The sequence below is a fragment of the Megalops cyprinoides genome, chromosome 7, assembly GCF_013368585.1.
Source record: "Megalops cyprinoides isolate fMegCyp1 chromosome 7, fMegCyp1.pri, whole genome shotgun sequence".
NCBI lineage: Eukaryota > Metazoa > Chordata > Actinopteri > Elopiformes > Megalopidae > Megalops > Megalops cyprinoides.
The window spans coordinates 10,778,412-10,797,288 of record NC_050589.1 but is presented as its reverse complement, the minus strand read 5'-3'; the positions used below and the strand labels follow the sequence as shown (position 1 = coordinate 10,797,288).

The 18,877-nt window shown below is 44.6% G+C and overlaps 1 protein-coding gene across 1 annotated transcript in view; it reads left to right on the top strand.

Moving 5' to 3' along the window:
* Positions 1-17,513, top strand: part of LOC118780529 (cyclin-dependent kinase 18-like) — a 35,809-nt gene extending 18,296 nt beyond the window's left edge. The window contains exons 3-16 of the mRNA XM_036533074.1: positions 2,351-2,466; positions 3,181-3,312; positions 4,057-4,113; positions 5,456-5,570; positions 6,034-6,128; positions 6,332-6,394; positions 8,201-8,324; positions 8,947-9,067; positions 10,666-10,763; positions 12,946-13,051; positions 14,090-14,132; positions 15,387-15,477; positions 17,084-17,161; positions 17,370-17,513. Coding sequence (XP_036388967.1) covers positions 2,351-2,466; positions 3,181-3,312; positions 4,057-4,113; positions 5,456-5,570; positions 6,034-6,128; positions 6,332-6,394; positions 8,201-8,324; positions 8,947-9,067; positions 10,666-10,763; positions 12,946-13,051; positions 14,090-14,132; positions 15,387-15,477; positions 17,084-17,161; positions 17,370-17,404 — 1,274 coding nt within the window. The 3' untranslated portion in view covers positions 17,405-17,513. The remainder of the gene's footprint in view (positions 1-2,350; positions 2,467-3,180; positions 3,313-4,056; positions 4,114-5,455; positions 5,571-6,033; positions 6,129-6,331; positions 6,395-8,200; positions 8,325-8,946; positions 9,068-10,665; positions 10,764-12,945; positions 13,052-14,089; positions 14,133-15,386; positions 15,478-17,083; positions 17,162-17,369) is intronic.
* Positions 17,514-18,877: the final 1,364 nt, after the last annotated feature.

The following is an 18,877-nucleotide window of genomic DNA, read 5'->3' as shown; positions in this document are numbered from 1 at the left end:
TGTCCACCGCAGCTGTGATATTTAAATTATAAACCCATTTAGGGCCCCGCGCGCACGTCTCCGAATGAATGCACCGCCGGCCCTCTCCCTCCCCCGTGCCTTTGCAGCGCGCCGAAAAGGGAAGAGGGCTCTCGCTCTCACTCTCCTACCTCGGAATATAAATGAAACGGGGGCCAGAAGCCAGCCGCCCTCACCGGGTTTGAGACACGCTCGCGCGCGTGTGTGGGCAGATAGCTGACTAAGTCGGCTCGACCCTTCAGTCAAAGAGGGTTTGATTAAGGACCGAAAATGAAACCCTGCGGGTGGGGGGGGCTGGCTGCTCTCGTACGCAGCTACCTGGTCCGCGTCAGGATCCGGCGCACGGCGGTAACTCTGTGCCGATCTCATTTCGCTAAGAGTGAAAAATTCCACAGCAGACTCATTTTATTTGAGTCCTTCACTAGCCTCGTCCGTTTCCCTCATTCACTGCTGAGCCCGGCACCGCAGGGCTGATGAAATTAAGGCATGGGGGGAAAGGCAGGGGTCTGGCTAAAATGTGTGAGGCAAAAAAGCAGGACATCGTTTACCGGGCCAGACACTCCCGAAATTGTTCTGCCATTCCCTGACATGAACAATTTGGAAAGTTCTCTGCGTTTCATTTATGGTGTCTGTTTTAATCTGAGTAATTTAGCATGCAGGACAGCGCCGTGAAGAGTTGCTGATTATTTCCTTGCCAGACACCTCCATCCAGAGCAACCCCATATACAGCTCATATTAGGAACCTCTCATACAGATCTGTATTAACCGGGTCAATTCAGGAGAAGCTCCTGGGGAATCAAACCGGCAACCCTGTGGTCACGACCAGAGCATACCCACCATCACATCACCCCGCTGGAGGAGCTGTTCGGTAGGCATCAGCCATCAATATTCAGGGATGGATTTGGATTGGCAATTCAATTGCACTGAAGTGCGCTACAGCGAATGAGATTTGTTGGAAAAGCGGCAGGCGTTTTGGGGGGATGATTCTTGTGGGAAATCAAAATCAGAGAGCAAGATAGTGGGTAAAGAATGACAACGACGACAACAACAGCAAGAAAAAAGGAGAAATGTTTTTCTTCTCCACGCCGTCGTCTGGGTGTCACTCTCTCCTCAGATCGCAGATCTGAATCGTGCAGCGTCCCAGCAGGTGTCTGTCAGTCAGAGTCCTCCGCCAGCGTTACGATCCCTCCCGCTCCGCAGCAGCTAGCGCCGGCAAGACGGCGCCCTCTGACAGCCCCTCTGATAGGTCAGGAAGGTCACGAAGGCTGCGCCTACCGCCACCTCGATGGAGCGCTCTGCCTCATGTTCAGAGATGAATATTTACGCGCTGAGACTGTGTGATTGCAGTGCATTCCCCTGTACAGGCAATCTGGCTGTGGGTAGAGAGAGAATTGGGGCTGGATATGGCAGAGTGAGCAGGTCTGGATAGTCGCGGTGCTGTTTATGCAGGAGTGAGTGGCCCACTTTGGGTGAAACACTGACCAACCGAAGCGTGTGGCGGTGACGCGGGCCTCTGGGGTCAGGCTGGAGCTGCTAGGCTTGTTACCATGTGACTGTTAGTCAGAAAAGGGCCCTCAGCTCCATATGGGGTCGACCGTGTCGACCAAGAAATCAGATTCCCCATGACTGAGCGGTGAACAGTAAAGATAGGGAGGTATTTGTAATCTGACGGTGCTGAGGCTAACACTCATGAGGGTGTGGAAAAGGCATTTTTAAAGCTTATTGACTAGATTCACTTCCTGAGTGCAAATCAAATGGAAATCAAGACTGTCCTCAGAAAAAACAAGAACCATAGCTTAACAGAATGCAACATAAAACCCCATTGTCTGCTGTGGTCCTGATACATTCCTAGTATGGCTCTCGTACAGTTCTGGTACAGTTCTATTTGGAAGATACATGTGGGGGCCTCTGGTCTGTATGCCTAAGTGTGCTGTCAGTTCACACAGTTGACTCTCCACCCTCCAGTCTCAATCCAAGGCTCGCCATTGTCCAAATCTGAATTAATCCAGCACTCTCTAATGTGCACCTCTCAAAGTTAATTGAAGACTACGTAATGGTCAATTTTATTCGCATTGGGGATGGGAAAGTTGAAGACTGGCTCATGTTAACATCTTAGCAGGTGTCATACAGACTCTCCTCCACCAAAGAGAGGCTCTGACCCAATGGGAGTGTGTTGTGCAGGTTGCTCAGGGTTACCCGGATGTGTGTCCTGAGCCAATGGGAGTGTGTTGTGCAGGTTGCCCAGGGTTACCCGGACGTGTGTTCCTGAACCACTGGGGGCGTGTTGTTCAGGTTGCCTATGGTTACCGGATGTGTGTCCTGTTTCCCGCAGGCAGCCTGAGTCTGCGGGCTCTGCATACGGATCATGGTGCCACGCCTGGAGAGGACAGGGCCCGGTCCCCCAGCCAGCTGCACTACCCCTGCGGAAACCAACACTTCTCCACTGAGGTCAGTGCGGGTCACACTGTAATCCTGCAGCCCATCCCCCCCCCACCACTACACATACACACACACACACACACACACACACACACACACACCCCTACACCCATGCAAACAGCGTAACTGTGTTTGTCCAGTTGCTGTCACGGCACTGACGGCGACCGCTCAGAGATGATCAGACTTTAGCCTGTCTCTTTGTTTCACAGCTCTTGTCCTTTTGTCCTATGACACACTGGCATTTGATAAACCCCATGTGCTTCCTTTCAAAAGATGTTGTTTTAAGATTCAAGTGATGTGTGTCTTTGATGAAGGACAGAGGACACAGATGCCTGGTGTCACTTTCTTTCTATGCATCTCTACAAAAGGAGACAGACAGCTCCCTGGCATACCTTCCCATGTGTGTCTCTGGTGAAGGACGCAGACAAGGTGTCCTCATGTCATTTCCACCCAACGAACACAGTTTAATGAGATCACTTCCTCTCCACATATCTCTAATGAAGGACGTGTTGTCTCTATTTGACTATAATGAAGGATACAGTTTAATGAGGTCACTTCCTCTCTATATGCTTCTAATGAAGGACACAGGTTAATGAGGTCACTTCCTCTATATGTGTCTCTAATGAAGGACACAGCTTGCTTAACGAGGTCACTTCCTCTCTATATGTCTCTGATGAAGGACACAGCTGATGCCACTTCCTCTGATGTCACTTCCTGGTTTAGGACATCAGCAGGCGCATGTCGCTGCCCATGGACATCCGTCTCCCGGTAGAGTTCCTGGAGAGGCTGCAGCAGCAGTTGGATGCTCCCCCTTCTTCCAAGCCCCTGAGCAGGATGTCCCGAAGAGCGTCCCTGGTCAGTGCTCCTCAAAACCCTGCTCCTGTCTGCCTGGAGAAGGCCGAGGGCCCTCCGGCTGAAACCAGCAGAGTCTTAGTGCAGCTGCTCATATAACACCTAAGGTTTCCAATGAGAAAAATCAAAGCCCCGAGGAAGTGCACCTAATTAGCACTTCATTTAAATAGCATTTAATTGCTGTTTGTTTATTAAATATGACTTTGTAAATGTATTATTATTATTACTGTTCCATTTTAAAGCAGCCAACAAGTCAGGTACATTGGCTGCTTTGTAATTTCAAAACTCCTCACGTTAACAAAATTGGGTTCTGAAAGTAATACTTTTCTGATGTTTTACTTTGCTGATGCAAGAGTTTCAGCATACAGTAGTACGTGGTGTTGAAGCTTTTGTCGGCTGGTTTCTCTCTCAGATCAATTTAACAATGTGTTATCACGAATCGAGACAGCGCTGCGTGGGCCGAGAGGATTCATCCTCTCCTTCCAATGAGATCTCATTATCACTCTCAATCTCTAACTATTACTTTAATTACCTAGTTGTGAATTGAGACAATCGCAGGTAATTGCAGGCTCGTTAGCGACTGGAAAGTCTGTTTTAGAGCAATTTTCCATTTACACGGCGGCTTTTAATAGCGCGCCGAAGGAGGTTTCCGGTGAAAACACAGTCGTGAGATCCTGCGCTGGGAGTGGTGCAGCTTTCTTCCCTGCCGTTGTGCCTCTGAAACAGGTGTTTTTTTTCTCTCCGCAGTCCGATATTGGCTTTGGGAAGCTGGAGACCTACGTGAAGCTGGATAAGCTGGGGGAGGTGAGCCACTCGGTTCGAGCCTCTGTCTTTTGCCTGTTGATCGCTGAAATCCCCTCATTCACATGCTCCGCGCCTACGCAGGGTAGAGCTCCTCAGCCAAAATGAGCAGACCGATCAGTCTGACAGGACGGTCCCGGTCTGATCCTGTGGGTTATCTACAGTTTCAAAGCCTTTTGCTTTATTTGCCGTTTATTATACAGCAGCCTAAGGCATTGTGGAGGTAATTTGCCCTCCACCAGTTGTGAACATGCTTGTTAATGAAGTTAATGTCATATTATAATCCATATTCCAGCATTTCTGGAGAGGAAGTCAAATTATTTAACACTGATTGACAGGTATTCAATAAAATGTGTATTAATATGTATCAGAACTATGTAACAGAAACATGCTTATGTCTTTTGAAGTAGATAGATTGGGAGACTATGCAGATTAGACTCAGTTTAACCACAGCATGCTTTGTACCCAACTACAATCTCTTTAACCAAGCATTGTTTTGTTTGTTTCCTTGTACAATATTCTGTGGCTGTCACATAAAAAATGAAAAACAAGGGAAACATGAAAATTGCTATAATTAATTATTGTTATAATTGCTATAATTAATTACTCAGATGTCAGACGAAGCAGAGCCTAACCAATGCAGACAGGCCCTTTCACGTGCACACCTGTGAACACGTGCACCTGCACTGCGTGGGTCACAGTCCCCGTCCTCTGCAGAGGGAGGCTCCACCCCCGGGTCTGCCTGATTGGTCACTCAGTCGTGAGGACCTGTCTGGCAATCCTGACAGCGCTGCTCCTCAGTGTGTCTGACAGACCAGAGTAGACAGATGGAGGAGGAACATGAGACACAAACAGAACAGTGGGGCAGAGAGAGAGAGTGAGCGAGAGCTCCCAGCAACGGGATTTCAAAGGAATAATAATGTGAATTAGATGGCAAACACACACACGCACATGAACACACACACACACACACACACACACACACGCATACACACACACACACACACACACAGGCACACACACTCTCTCTCACACGCACACACAGACGCACACACACTCTCTCTCTCTCACACACACACACACACACACACACAGATTGCATTTGCTCCAGGCATGTATCCATTTCTGCTTCCCCTCTTTGATGCTCAATCAATCCATTTTTTTTCCTCTCTCTTATAACTATTCCAGAAAGATTTTGACAGATTAGACCTGACAGATTTTGACAGGCCTTTTAAAAAATGTTATCCGTTTATTTAAACACACCCTGCAGCACCCCTGCATATATCTGGGTCCACGTCTGTGACTCCCTCCCTCTGGCTGCCCCTGTCCCTGCTCTCCTGTACAGGGAACCTATGCGACAGTTTTCAAGGGTCGCAGCAAACTCACAGAGAACCTGGTGGCTCTGAAAGAGATCCGTCTGGAGCATGAGGAGGGGGCCCCCTGCACAGCCATCCGAGAAGGTAACAAAGGCAGACCAACATTAGACGTGCTGGGCTCGCCCCTCAAGAGGCACAGTGTCGAAATGCAGCCTGGCATTCAGGTTTCGGCTCTGATTCAACTCTCTGAAGCCTCGGCCTCTTATGCTGTACTCGCCCGTAGAAGTTAAGAGAGTTGACATGTGGAAAGTATACACACTTCATCGTCTTTATGTGAGGCTGGTGTAACAGAAACATTAATATCGTTACAGGGGCTCTGTCTGATTGAGTCTCGATGCCCTGAGGTTCGTGCAGCAATGCTGCCACCTAGTGTAAGATGGAAGTAAAACAGCATTGTCCATTGGATGCAGCTGAAATGGTATATTGTGCAGTTCAGTATAATACAAAAACTTACGTATCACTGCAGGATCTGTGTGTGAGCATATGTGTGTTGTGCTCTGATTATTACTGCGTGGTGGTTTGTGAGTATCTCCTCTCGTTTCCACAGTGTCACTGCTGAAGAACCTCAAGCATGCCAACATCGTCATCCTGCATGACATCATCCACACGGAACGCTCCCTCACGCTCGTCTTTGAGTACCTGGTAAGAGCTTGGCTTTGGCGTGGTGGTAATCCCGCCTGCAGGCCACCAAATATGAGATCTATTACCTACCTGCAAAGGTCTGAAATGTACCGCCTCTTCTGTGTCGCCACTCTGATACCTGCTACGGAATTGTTAGTGACAGCACCAAAATGCCTCACCCCTCACCTGAACACAGGAATATGTGTGTGTGTTATTCCACACAGGACAGTGATCTGAAACAGTACCTGGACAACTGTGGAAACCTCATGAGCGTCCACAATGTCAAGGTGAGCACTGCTTATCATAGTCTACAGAATTATTCAGCTTCCCTGCTTATTGTCTACAGGATCATCCCACATCCCTTCTTATGGTCTGTAGAATTATCCAGCTTCCCTGCTCATAGTCCATATTCTTTCAGCATCCCTGTTCATTGTGTTCCAGAATCATAAACTCCCCTGCTTATAGCCTACAGAGTGAGTCAGCATCCCTGCAGTAACACAGTACCTCTGTGGTACAAAAGTGACTTCATCTGCATACGTTAGTTTTTAGATGGTGGTTGTTAGATGATGTATGTTTGAATCCATTGTGGCCAGTGAAACCCACACGTTTAGATATGAGTAAAACAGCAGCAGAGGCAGTACCACATTTACAGCCGCATCCCTGACTGCAGTTCCATTGTTCAGTTAAAACACGAGATCAGGAGCATGGCACATGATCCCAGATTATACTGTACAGGAAGGTCAATGCTGAGGCCTTCGCTTCTTTGTGTTCTGCCATGTTTAACCACTTTCACAGGACCTTACATATGCATTAGAGCATTATATACGATCCCACTGCACTGTGGTCACCACCTTCACTGGCAGCAGGTATATGTAACCGCAGTCTTGATGCAGCAATCCTTGACGCAACAAGCTGAGTGCATAAAAATGGCCGCATTTATCATGAATTCGTTTTATCTTAGTCCCGCAGGATCTGAAGTGTGTCGCACTCTGAGATCTCCAGACTTAGAAAACCAAAGCCTTCCGGGCAGCACCAAAACTCTCGGTGAAGTTACTTTGAGTCATCTGATAAACTTCTTTGAAGAATTATTGGCAAGTATCTGTAATTAATTGGAGAGCATGCGGGACTAGAGGAGGGAGGGAGTTCAATTTCGCCGGAACAATGCAGTACGCGCCGCTCCCCAGACTCGACCGCACAGATTCTGCCTGTCACCGATTTCTTTTCTTTTTTTTTTCTTTTTTTTTTTGTCAGAGATTAAAATGATGGTCTCTATGGTTACAAACATATTTCCACAGAGAGCACAAAAGGAATTTTCCTCACAGAGACATTATCACCCCGACTCACAGGTGGCAATGGCTGAGCAGGCAGAGCTATCTTGAGCAACAGAAATAAACACTTTGGAAAGACTTTCAACTACTGTGTGTAAAACAGGCACTGAAAATTGCACATAATTTTCCCCACTTATCGCAATATATTTTTGCAAATGTATTTTTTTGTACATTTTGAAATATGTTTCCCTACATAGTACTGCAAGTAGTTTGAGAGATGAAGGAGAGCTTCTTTTTTTTAAAAAAAAACAGGTTTAAAATAACAGGATATTCTAACAGGTTTCACAAATCCATCAATCTCAGTCCGTAGATATCCATATATTTCCTACCCCCTCACTCTTTGATTCATGCCTTTAAATGTCCTTTTCATTTCTTCCAACAAAGGCTTTCTGTGGATAATTTTATGTTCAAATCATGTCTCTCTTCCCTGGAAGTTGGATGATGTAACCCAGTGAAGGCTATTGGCAAAAACCCATTAAAAGGATCTCATGCTGATTGGTCTGTTTAGAGAAATAAAGTCATGCTGATGACCAAACAGACACATACTAAAAATGGGTTTTAGCCCCTGGCTGGTTCCAAAATGAGTGAAATATATTATTTAAAAATGGCAACCTCAGGGTAAGCCAATTAGTCCTGGCTCAGTGCTCCTTACATCATCGCTGCAAATAGAACAATCGGCATCGGCATAGTTTATGTCTCAGAGGGTGAGTAGCCAATGAGGTGCTGAAGTCTCTGATGCTCTCCCCTCTGTCTGTCCCTCTGTAGATCTTCATGTTCCAGCTGCTGCGAGGCCTCTCCTACTGCCACAAGAGGAAGATCCTCCACAGAGACCTGAAGCCCCAGAACCTGCTCATCAACGACAAGGGCGAGCTCAAACTGGCTGACTTCGGTGAGGCCGTCGGCAAGGGCAGGTTGTGTAGATCACCCTGCACAGGAAGATCAATGCTGGTGCCTCTCCTCCACTGTGTTCTTCCTTACCTACATGGTTCACTGATTTTTCTAAATGTTTTTCCACAGCTATGACTCATGCCATACCATTCTGCATGAAGGAAATGTTAATTTGGTTGAGTTTTACTTTTCGAATCAAATCCGTAACATCAACAAATGAACACAACAGATCACAACCTTAGACTTGAAATACAGTGTATGCCTCATGTGTCAAAAAACACACCTGGTACAACTGTGCTTTAACATGTGATAATGTATGCACAGAGGTTGAGCAATCAAAACCAGCAAGTGATTCACTCGCCCAATCAGCATGCAGTATGTGTTTTTCATTACCTAACAAGCAATGCCTTTCTCTGCAATTACTGGCAGGCTGTGCATGTTTATCTTGGCTAAAGCCTTGGCTGTCACCAGACGTCTCTAAGGGTGGCTGAATCAAACACCTTGAACAGTATGCAAGGCTATCAAATGACAAGAGCTTAGAACCTTAAATAATTCACAACTTTATGAATTCGACCCTTGACTGAATAACCGGTGTGATTCATTTCCTCTCTGCCTCCACTCAGGCCTAGCCAGGGCCAAGTCTGTTCCCACAAAGACGTACTCTAATGAGGTGGTGACGCTCTGGTATCGGCCTCCGGAAGTCCTCCTAGGCTCCACAGAGTACTCCACCCCCATCGACATGTGGTGAGCTCCATCAGACGACTGTGGCATTACATTACATTCATTCAGCAGACGCTCTTATCTAGAGCAACTTCCGGTACAAAAGAACAGAAGCGTATCCATTCAAGCTGAATGAGCAACAGTGTCAGACCAGGCTAACAACACTCCCAGTTCAGTAAGCGTGAGCGCAAGACTATCTAAGCCCTAACACATGTTAACTGGTGCAACCTGACTAGACTGCCTAGAAACTAAGGGAAGCCAAGTGCACACACTACCATACAAAAAAGTCACTAGATTACAGAATCCAAAACACATTGCGATACTACATGTAAAATAAACAGCAAGTAATACAAGTAGCAGATGTTAGGAAAGGTGTGGTGAAGTGCTGGGTCTTCAGGCTGCGCTGGAAGATGGCCAGTGATTCTGCTGTCCTGACCCCAGCGGGGAGTTCATCCTACCACTGGGGGACCACAGAGTGCCACAATACACCCCTGCCCACCACTACCCCAACTACTGCACAGATGGGAACTCTGGACTTAAACCACTTTCTTTTAAAGAGCTTAACTGATGAATGCTCTTTTCATTATATGTAAATCAACTACATTTAGTTTTCATTTCGTTTTCATATCATTGTCTTTATCGATATAGTCCTTAAAAGAATCCAAAAAGAGCTATAAAACAGTGTAACAAGGACTGAGGGACTGATGCAGATTTGATGCAGTTAGTAAAAGATTTTGACATTAGCGTGTTTGTAGAAGATAGATTTCGACTCAGCATCCCCAGTCCTGACCTACATTCTCATGGTTGAAGTCTTACAGTTTCCTTTGCAGAGGAGGCAGACTGTGATTTTCCAGCAAACATAAACCCACTGAGTTTTTTATTGACTTTTTTTTTTTTGGAACGGATTGAACACCTCTGTAATAAAACGTTCTGAAATGAATGGAGTTCCGTTTCTGGAATGCACCGTGATGGCTTCCTCCTGGTCAATCGTTGACAGAGCGTCCGGATCTGTTGGTGTGCGTGTGTTTGTGCAGTTTGTCTGTCGGTTATGCATTATGGAACAACTTGTGTGGTAAAATAAAAAGCCATCATCCTGTCCGTCAGGAGCTCGACCCAGCTGGAGTCTTTTAAACTCAGGAACTGCCGCTCTCATGTGGCTCCAGTCCTGATGTGCAGAATGCAGTTTTAATAGAAGATAAAAATTGCTCTAAATGGAAGTAATATGTTTATCCATTATTTTTAATGATACTCAGAAATTCATAGTAAATTCAGTGAAAGTTTATGGAAATCTTCATTCACTAAAGTTCCACTTTAACAGCCCTGGCTGTTTCTTGTGGATTGAAGACGTAAAGACCTCAGTCAATACCAAAGGCTACCAAAACATATTTTGACTAAGAGCTCCAAATTCATATTTATTTTATCTATCTGATTCAGTATTTCATGTCGTCATCACCATTTATCTTCCTTAAAAAGTGGAAGTGCAATTTATGTTGCTGTAGTTCAGAAAAGGCATTCAGCTGGATCCTGACGTGATAAGGCCTCCTTCAACACACTCTCTGTGGTCTCCCTTGAAGCTTCATTGCTAGTTCTGATATGGTTCGTGTTTCTGGCCCGGGTTTTAGGGGAGTTGGCTGCATATTCTACGAAATGGTGACAGGACGACCCATGTTCCCAGGGTCCACAGTCAAAGAGGAGCTGCACCTCATTTTTCGGCTCATGGGTAAGATCGGCTCACTAGGTGAGCCACCAGCACTGGGATTCGGACATTCAGTCACACTGCCCTGTATGGGATCAAGAACAGACTAAACCAACAGACTAAACCAGCTGTGAAACAGTTCACTTATGACAGCTGTGATGATCACATTGTGTGTCCCTAAGAGGTTCAGATAACTCCAGTGACTTTGGTTTTTTTCCATGAGTACTGAATAGATTCAAACTAAGTAACCTGGAAATCTCTATGCAACAAAGCAGAAAAAAGACAAAGCCAAGCAACAAGATGTTTCAATGGTGACAGCAGAGGATAAAAGAAATACAGAAATATAAAAATATATAAATGGCCATTGATAATTAGAAAGTATAAGGAAAATCTAAGCAATTCATGAATGCCCCCCCCCCCCCCCATATAATGTGCATCTTAAAATAAATTCATTCTAACTGTATTTCTATAATAGCAACAATTGTATAATTAAACCTCCAAGCATATAATCACATCATTAGCAAACTCTAAAGCAAATTATAATTGTGTAGGTCCTTATCTTTTGCTATCTGACATCTCTTCAGATGAAAAGCATTAATTTCCCATCTCTCAGATTTATTATTTGAGCTTCATTGAATATGTTCAACAAATGAAACATACTTTCAACTCAATAATAAACAATTTAAATCTAAACTACTTTAGATTCAACAGGTTGGCAGTGTTATAGATTTAATATTCAAGTAAATGGCCCTCTCACTGGAAGGTTGCATGCTTAAATCCCTGGGGGACGACTGCTGTTGAACCACCTAGTGGTTTTCTTATTCTCAAGCAGCTCAGTAAATATTCACCTGTTTAAAATGGGTAAAATAACATAAGACGTAAAATATGTCAGCCGCTGACAGAAAATAGCATAGGATAAGTGCAGCTACAAAGCAAATAAACATACTAACATATATAGGTATAAAATAGTACTACTATTATTTATATTATGATAAAATAGAAATGATATTATTAATACTAATATTAATATAAAAAGTGAATAGTAGTATTTCCAATGCACTATGGATACAGTCTAAAAATTGTTCAAATTGAAATGTTAGTGACTATTCCGTGTAATGTTTCCTGATACAATGGTTGTCTCTGTTAAACAATGCAGCAATAATGAACAATAACTGAGAACATCGGATCCGATCATCATCTTTAAGAAGTTGTCGGAAGTTACACAAACGCAAAACCTTTCTTCATTTCCCCTGTGTTGCAATGGAGGGCCATGTGTCAGCACACGCAGAGTAACACCCATGTCCACCATCCCCACCAAAGAGCCGGTTTAAATTTAACGAGGCCAGGACGGGTTTCACGGAGGTGAAAAAGACGCTAGTGGACAATTTACTCAACAATAAGTCACCTCTGTGTCACCGGCACTCTCCGGAGAGGAAGTGACACTGGCCCAGTGGACGTTAATCAATGTCCTTTATCAAAACAGCAGTGTGCCAGGGGTCTCTCCCCTCACCCCTGTCTTTCCAAACCTCGCTGTCCTTTCCATGCCAGCCCCTGCCACCACCCCCACCCTCACGGTTCAGCAGAGAGGATTCACCCCTTCGATTTACGCAACAAGGACAGGAGAAATCTAAATAGGTGGTGTCTGCTCCTTTGGCCAGCCAAAGCCACCAACTGTCTGGAGATCATTGATTGAATCAAACAGACTCTGGTGGGGGGGTCACCGGATGGCTGTATTTCCCAGAGAGCTTCTTCTTGCTCAAACACACAACCCCAGCAACTCACATGAATATTACCGATTGTCTTCCCCCCTGCGTCTTTTGAAGTAAAGATCTGACAGTGACATATGGCATGACAGTAATCCAAAAAACACAATGTATTCATAGCCAGGGATTTGCTGTGGCTGGTGTCATATGCAAAACTATGAATAGCTGTAATCTTCACTTAAGAGCACACATTTACTGTACAGTCTCCTATTAATTCACTTGACTGCATGCATTCATGCATGTGTACAAAGTGCTGGTTTGAATGCTCTGTGTGTACAAAGACCAATTACCCTTGACTCTTACATGGTTGATTAAAAAATACTCAGTATGCACAACCAAACCCTTGCCCTGGGTTTTATTCTCCCTTAAAAAATCCCACATTGCTGCCTTAAAGAGGATGGAAAAGCAAGAGAATTTTTCTTTTTTCCTCACCTGTGTTCCAGGTACCCCGACTGAGGAGACCTGGCCTGGGATCACAGCCAACCTGGAGATGCAGTCCTACAGCTTCCCTCAGTATAGACCCCAGCCGCTCCTAAACCATGTACCCAGGTACCACCACCACTGCACAAACCACAGGGACAGAGGGGGAATCAGGACCTTCTCTATAAGATTGTTACTTCATTATTTTACAGTTAAGAAAACCCTGAATGCATTGACATTTTGGCTGGCAGAGTTGGGTAGTTTTCCAGAGCAGCTCAAATACCTGCTATTGTGTCCCCTTTTCCAGGGAGATGACAGAGAAAATCTCATTTAACATTGTTTTGTTTTCCACACAGTTGGGGTTGCTCCAACTTTAAACGATTGCAGAGTTCCCCCCAAAGTGCTTTGAAACAGCTACAGCAAGTAATGACTGTGACAAAAAACAGAGTGAACCCAAATGCAGACAGGACTTGAGACACAGGAGGCTTGGTTCAAAAGTAACCTTTACTGGAGACTCGCAAATTACAAATAGGCTTGGGTAGGAGTGCACACGCACGCACACACGATCAAAGACAGGAACAAAAAACCAGAACTTAAACAGCAGTAAACACAGGTGCCGACACTAAGTAATCAGCGCAGGAGAAACACATGAACTAAATGAGACAGAGAACAAAAGGAAATTGCGTGCCCATCTGGTGGCCAACCTGGGAAGCAGCAGCTGTATTCCTGGCAACGATAGTATTAAAAAACAACTGCTTTCTGCCATAAATCAGTATGGAAATTAATTGTAGTAAATTAGCACAAATACGGAAGGGGTGTGGTTTCCCTGATATTGTGAATGATCCGAACCACCAGACAACCTGCCCCCCCCCCCCCACCCACCCCCAATGTTACAGACTATTTGTGATGGAGCATCACAACAAGAGCAGCTACTGTCTTAGATGTGAACCTGCATCAACACTGCCTGAGACAATGGCCTCCAGTGGAAACTCCATCATTGGAAAGTGGTAGATTGAATATTTGTGTTGGTGTTGTTTCTGGAGCATTAACGAGGCCAGTGACAGGACAATGCTGCTTCTCCTGGCCGGGATTGCTCCATTTCAGGGCTTATTTACTATTACATTGTGAGAAAAGAGACACACTAATTTGTTTCTCTTTCCTGTTTAGGTTGGACACGGAGGGAATAGATCTTCTATCTGATTTGCTTCTGGTAAGAGTCCAGTCAAATTTGTTATATCGTGAGTTATATCGTTTCATATGAGTGACCCCATCAATAGGTGCTACACCTTCTGCACACCTGTCCTTACATACACATAACCTGTGTGTTTCATATAGCGGAACTCCTCCTCACAGAACTGAGAGAGAGCAGTAATGACCAACACACAAGGCAAATCTCGCTGTTTCATTATTTATTTTTCTGTTTTCACACAGAGAGCTACGGCAGTAAAGCAGTTTAATGAGACAGGCGCAGTATTTTTTTTGTTTGGAGTCTAATGTCTGCCGCCTGCAGAAATGGCTTAATGAGAACGCCTTCTCTCCCTGTGCTCCACACCCCTCCGCACCTACCCCCCCCCACACACCCCCTACCCACAGCACCCGTTCCAATTTACTTAATGACCAAGAGACAAGGCCATGGGCCTTTTAGTACCCCCTTCCACCCCCTCCCGCCCCCACCCGCCTTCATCTGCAAGGCAACTCGGGCTGAAATCCCACCTCAAATCAAAGTGTTCCTGAGGCCGCTGATCCGACAAATGTGAAACACTTTAATAAGTGAAATAAGCTAAACTTTTTTTTTGTTGTTGTTTTGCTTTAAAGCACTGCAGGCTCAGTGGTTAAGTAAAATGCAGAGAAAACATCAATACTGTACTGTGCGCAATCACAATTCCTTTTGGCAGCCAAACTGCAGTTGAAATGCGGTAATGATGGGGAGAAAAGGGAAGAATGTGTGATAATTACGTCCTCTGACGCGTTTTTGGCCAGGCTGAGTAAACATGGCACAGCAGCGAGGCTCAGTGGTGATCTGTCAGGTTGCTGGAGAGCCTGGAAGTGCCTCTGAGTGGGGGATTCAGGCCGTAGGCCTCGGATGACAGACTCTGTAATGAAGCAGATCAGACGGCCCATAAGAGGGTTCTCCCTTAATCAGGCTCTTCGTATTCCACTCTCCGCCTGGTCACTCGACAGCCCAGTCGACACAAAGCAGATTAATATTGAATGTGTGACTGACTGCTGCTGACTGCTCTCCAGCTCTCCCCTTACACACCTGTGCTCATCTCCTTCTGGCGGCTACTAAGGAGGCAACACTAATCTCTCACCAGGCATGTAGACACGCATGCACACACACATACACACACAGCCATGCACACACACACGCATACACACACACACATACACACACACACACAGTATTGAATCTGGACAGGTGAAATGACGGCTTTCTCTTTCTGCTTCTTGCCCCTCCCTGCAGTACGAGCCCAGATCACGGATCTCTGCGGAAGCTTCACTTAGACAGCCCTATTTCAGCAGTCTGGGAGAGCGCATAAACAGCCTACCTGACAGTAAGACCAACACCTCACCCTCAACTGCATTGCAGCTCATTCTCCACACCTTACCTGACAGTGAGACCCAATACCTCACCCTCACCTGAATACACAGATTACCTGACAGTAACCCCCCCCCCAGCAGAACAGTTTATGACCCAGGTTAGTGCTCTTAGCAGCAGTAACACCAGCCTCATGCCCTTTTAACATGTATTCCTCCACCTGCTGTTTTACAGTGAATCAGTTACGGGCCTGCTTTTCCATTTGGTATGATTTTTAGTTCAGTTTATTTAAGTTTTAGTTTAGCTTCAGTGTACACTGCTGATTTAGCCCTATGTCTTCCCTCAGAGTTCAGTATCTCAGTTTGCTTTCATAAATCCTCCTTTTCAATGCTGAAATCAGATACTTTTTATGGTTGCAAGGCTCTTGATCAAATGTTACTTGTATTACTTTGACTTGGTTCTGAAACCCAGATTCGCTTATATCGCTATGAAAAACTGAGGAATTTCAAATATCAAATGCATTCCCACATATATCATTCGGAATGGAGGACAACAGGAAATTACATGCCAGCATAAAACCATGGCAGGTCATTATAGACAGGCGATCTGAATGACTGCCTTTATTCAGGCGTGAAACAATGTACTCATTCAGCCCAGGAAAACCTGAGAGCAACGATAGTGCTCTCCCATTCTTGAACTTTGACACGGTGAATGCCATTTCTGGAGAGATCTTTGCACCACAGATGTCTCCATTTCCACATAATGGGGGGCAATAATTATTGCCCCATCTCCGACCAAATTGGTATGGGAGAAATGACACAATGCAGTCAAGTAAAAAAAAAAATCCAGATCAAAGCATGACTTCCACGTGGTACTAAACCGATGCTCATAACACATTCCACGTTTTGGGTTTTCCATTCCAGCCAAAGCTCATGAACCCAGAGGCTGAACATCATCATCATTAAAACATGAAGCTTCTCTGCAGAGTTCTTCATGTTTATTAACATCCTGTATTGATGTCTAGATTGATCAATCTGCTAGCTGCTCAGCTGTCTTCTGCATGATTTCTCATTATTAGAGAAATGTCAGGCCATCTCTATGGCATTTACACAGTAAGTCACACACTCCCACATGCTGTTGTGTAGGATTGAGTCATCCAGTTGAAAATAAACCTTAATTAATTTATCTGGACAGCATGTCAGCTAGCTAATGTTAGCGACCCTACACCTACCTGCATTAATTTGCATCATTGTATAATTTTATAAGGATGATGCCTAATCTTCCATCAGAAAAAAAAATCAATGATTCCAGTCCATGCTGTATTGTTTAAATCATAGATTGCTGCACAGATTTTTGAAAACTGCTTATGTGATGACATTCCAGTTGTCTCTATAGACCATGAGATCATGTTCTTTAAGCCCAAATGTAGGAATCATTTATTTATTGATATCACTCCATTTCTCTCTTTGTCTCTCCATGTCTCTCTCCTTCCCTCCCATCTCAATCACTATCCCTCCACTTCTCTCATCACTCACTTTTTCCCCTCTCCTTTTGGCTCTCTGTCCCTCTCACCTTTTCATCTGCCCATCTCTCTCTCTCTATTCCTCTCTCCATCTCCCTAGACTCTTCTGTGTTTTCCCTCCCGGAGGTCCAGTTACAGAAGGATCCTGGCTGTCGGAGTTCAGTGTTTCAGCATGCAGGTAAGCCCTACACTGGCCCCATTCCTCCACTAGCCAACCACAGGCTAGTTCACATATTTCAGTGGCCTATCAGAAGTTACCAATGCCTTTAGTCAATCACAATCTACAGAAGATACTTTACATCCCTAGATATGATATAAAAATGACATGAAAAAAGGAAAGTTACATTATATAAGTAAACACTGAGAGGTTTTTTTGTTTTTTGCAGCTCGTGGAAAGAACCGGCGACAGAGCATATTCTGAGGTTTGTGAAGAAGGGCGTGTCAAAGGATGAAAAGTAGAGGGCTGCAATCTAGCTGGACGCCAGCATGCAAAGAGGAAGTTGGCTGTTGAGAATCCCCCCACACCCCCACCCCACCCCCAACTTGACCCCTGTTCCTAGGCACCTCAGTAGAGTGCAAACCCAGGATCTGGGGACAAGGAACGGGAGAACTGGGGAATTTCTTTCATCTTTTCTATAATCTTTTCAGTCTGTAGCACCAGGCAAGGGTTCCTTGTAGGTCAGATTCAGGCAAATTGGAGTTTCTGAAGTGTGATGAGCTCCCCATTACCCTCAGTAATACCACTAAAGCCCCTGTCCCCTTGCAAAATAAGAATTGGACCTTCTGTAAACTCTACTCAGCAAATATCCACGCTTCCACATGCATCAGTGAAGGATGCTAATGTCAGTCTGCTCTCTGACTTGTGAGGTGCTTTAGAAGGCTATTAGCTGTTCTATAGCTTCACAAATTTTATCGTTTCCTTTTCAAGGCACTTTTCGTAGGGTACAGAGGGTACCCCGGCTTTGTCAGTGGCTTTCCAACTTTTTTCCTCTTTTTTCCAATGATGAGTCCAGTAAGGATCTTTGGAGAAGTTATGTGCCAGTGAGATTGTTGTGAGGAAAATTAAATTATTCTATAGTATTAATATTTTAGTTCTCTTTTTTTCTTTGTTTTGTATTTTGGTACTCTGTGTACCATGGTTGAACAAGTAGCTACATATTAAAATGAAATCATGGCTGATGAATCAAATTAGCGCTGTAAAAATATAATTTACATTTCAGAAAAGCTGTACACTTGTATTATTTTTTGTGACTATTTCACATATCTGCAGCTGTATGTTGTGTAATGTATAGGGGTCAGAACTGTACAGCTAGCTGAAACAGAGCTCTCTGTAGAGGTGTGTCAGTAAGCTCTACCAAACTCATTCATCTCCCTTTAGAAGATACAGCCTTCCCTTTTAACATTGATCTCTGTGATAAACTGAAAATGAATTTTTGCCAAATTATTATGTAGACTGTTACAAATATTATGGAAGACATTACAAAATTATATGAACCCCTACCATAAAGCAGACTTTTATATCCATCCAAATGACATATATGATTGTGAGGAATTTTATTTAATTTTGGATTTCATACTTCATACATCATGTCTGGATATTTATTATAATGTAATGAGGTACACCGCTCACCAAACAAAAATGCTGAACAAATGTTTCGCAGGGAATTACCAGCAACAAAAAGCCTGTGTTTGGTGGCTTGTAGCTTTCATTTAGCGCTGCTTCTCTCGAATGCCCCCTTGTGCTAGCACATCTCCCGTAGACAGAGCACACTGTTCAGAATAAAATCTGAACAGCACGTAGGAAATCACTGGAGAAACAAAGCCTTGCCTTACTGTCATCCTGATTCCCTAAATGTAGCCTTATTCTTCCTGAGGTGGAATCCTACTGTGAATT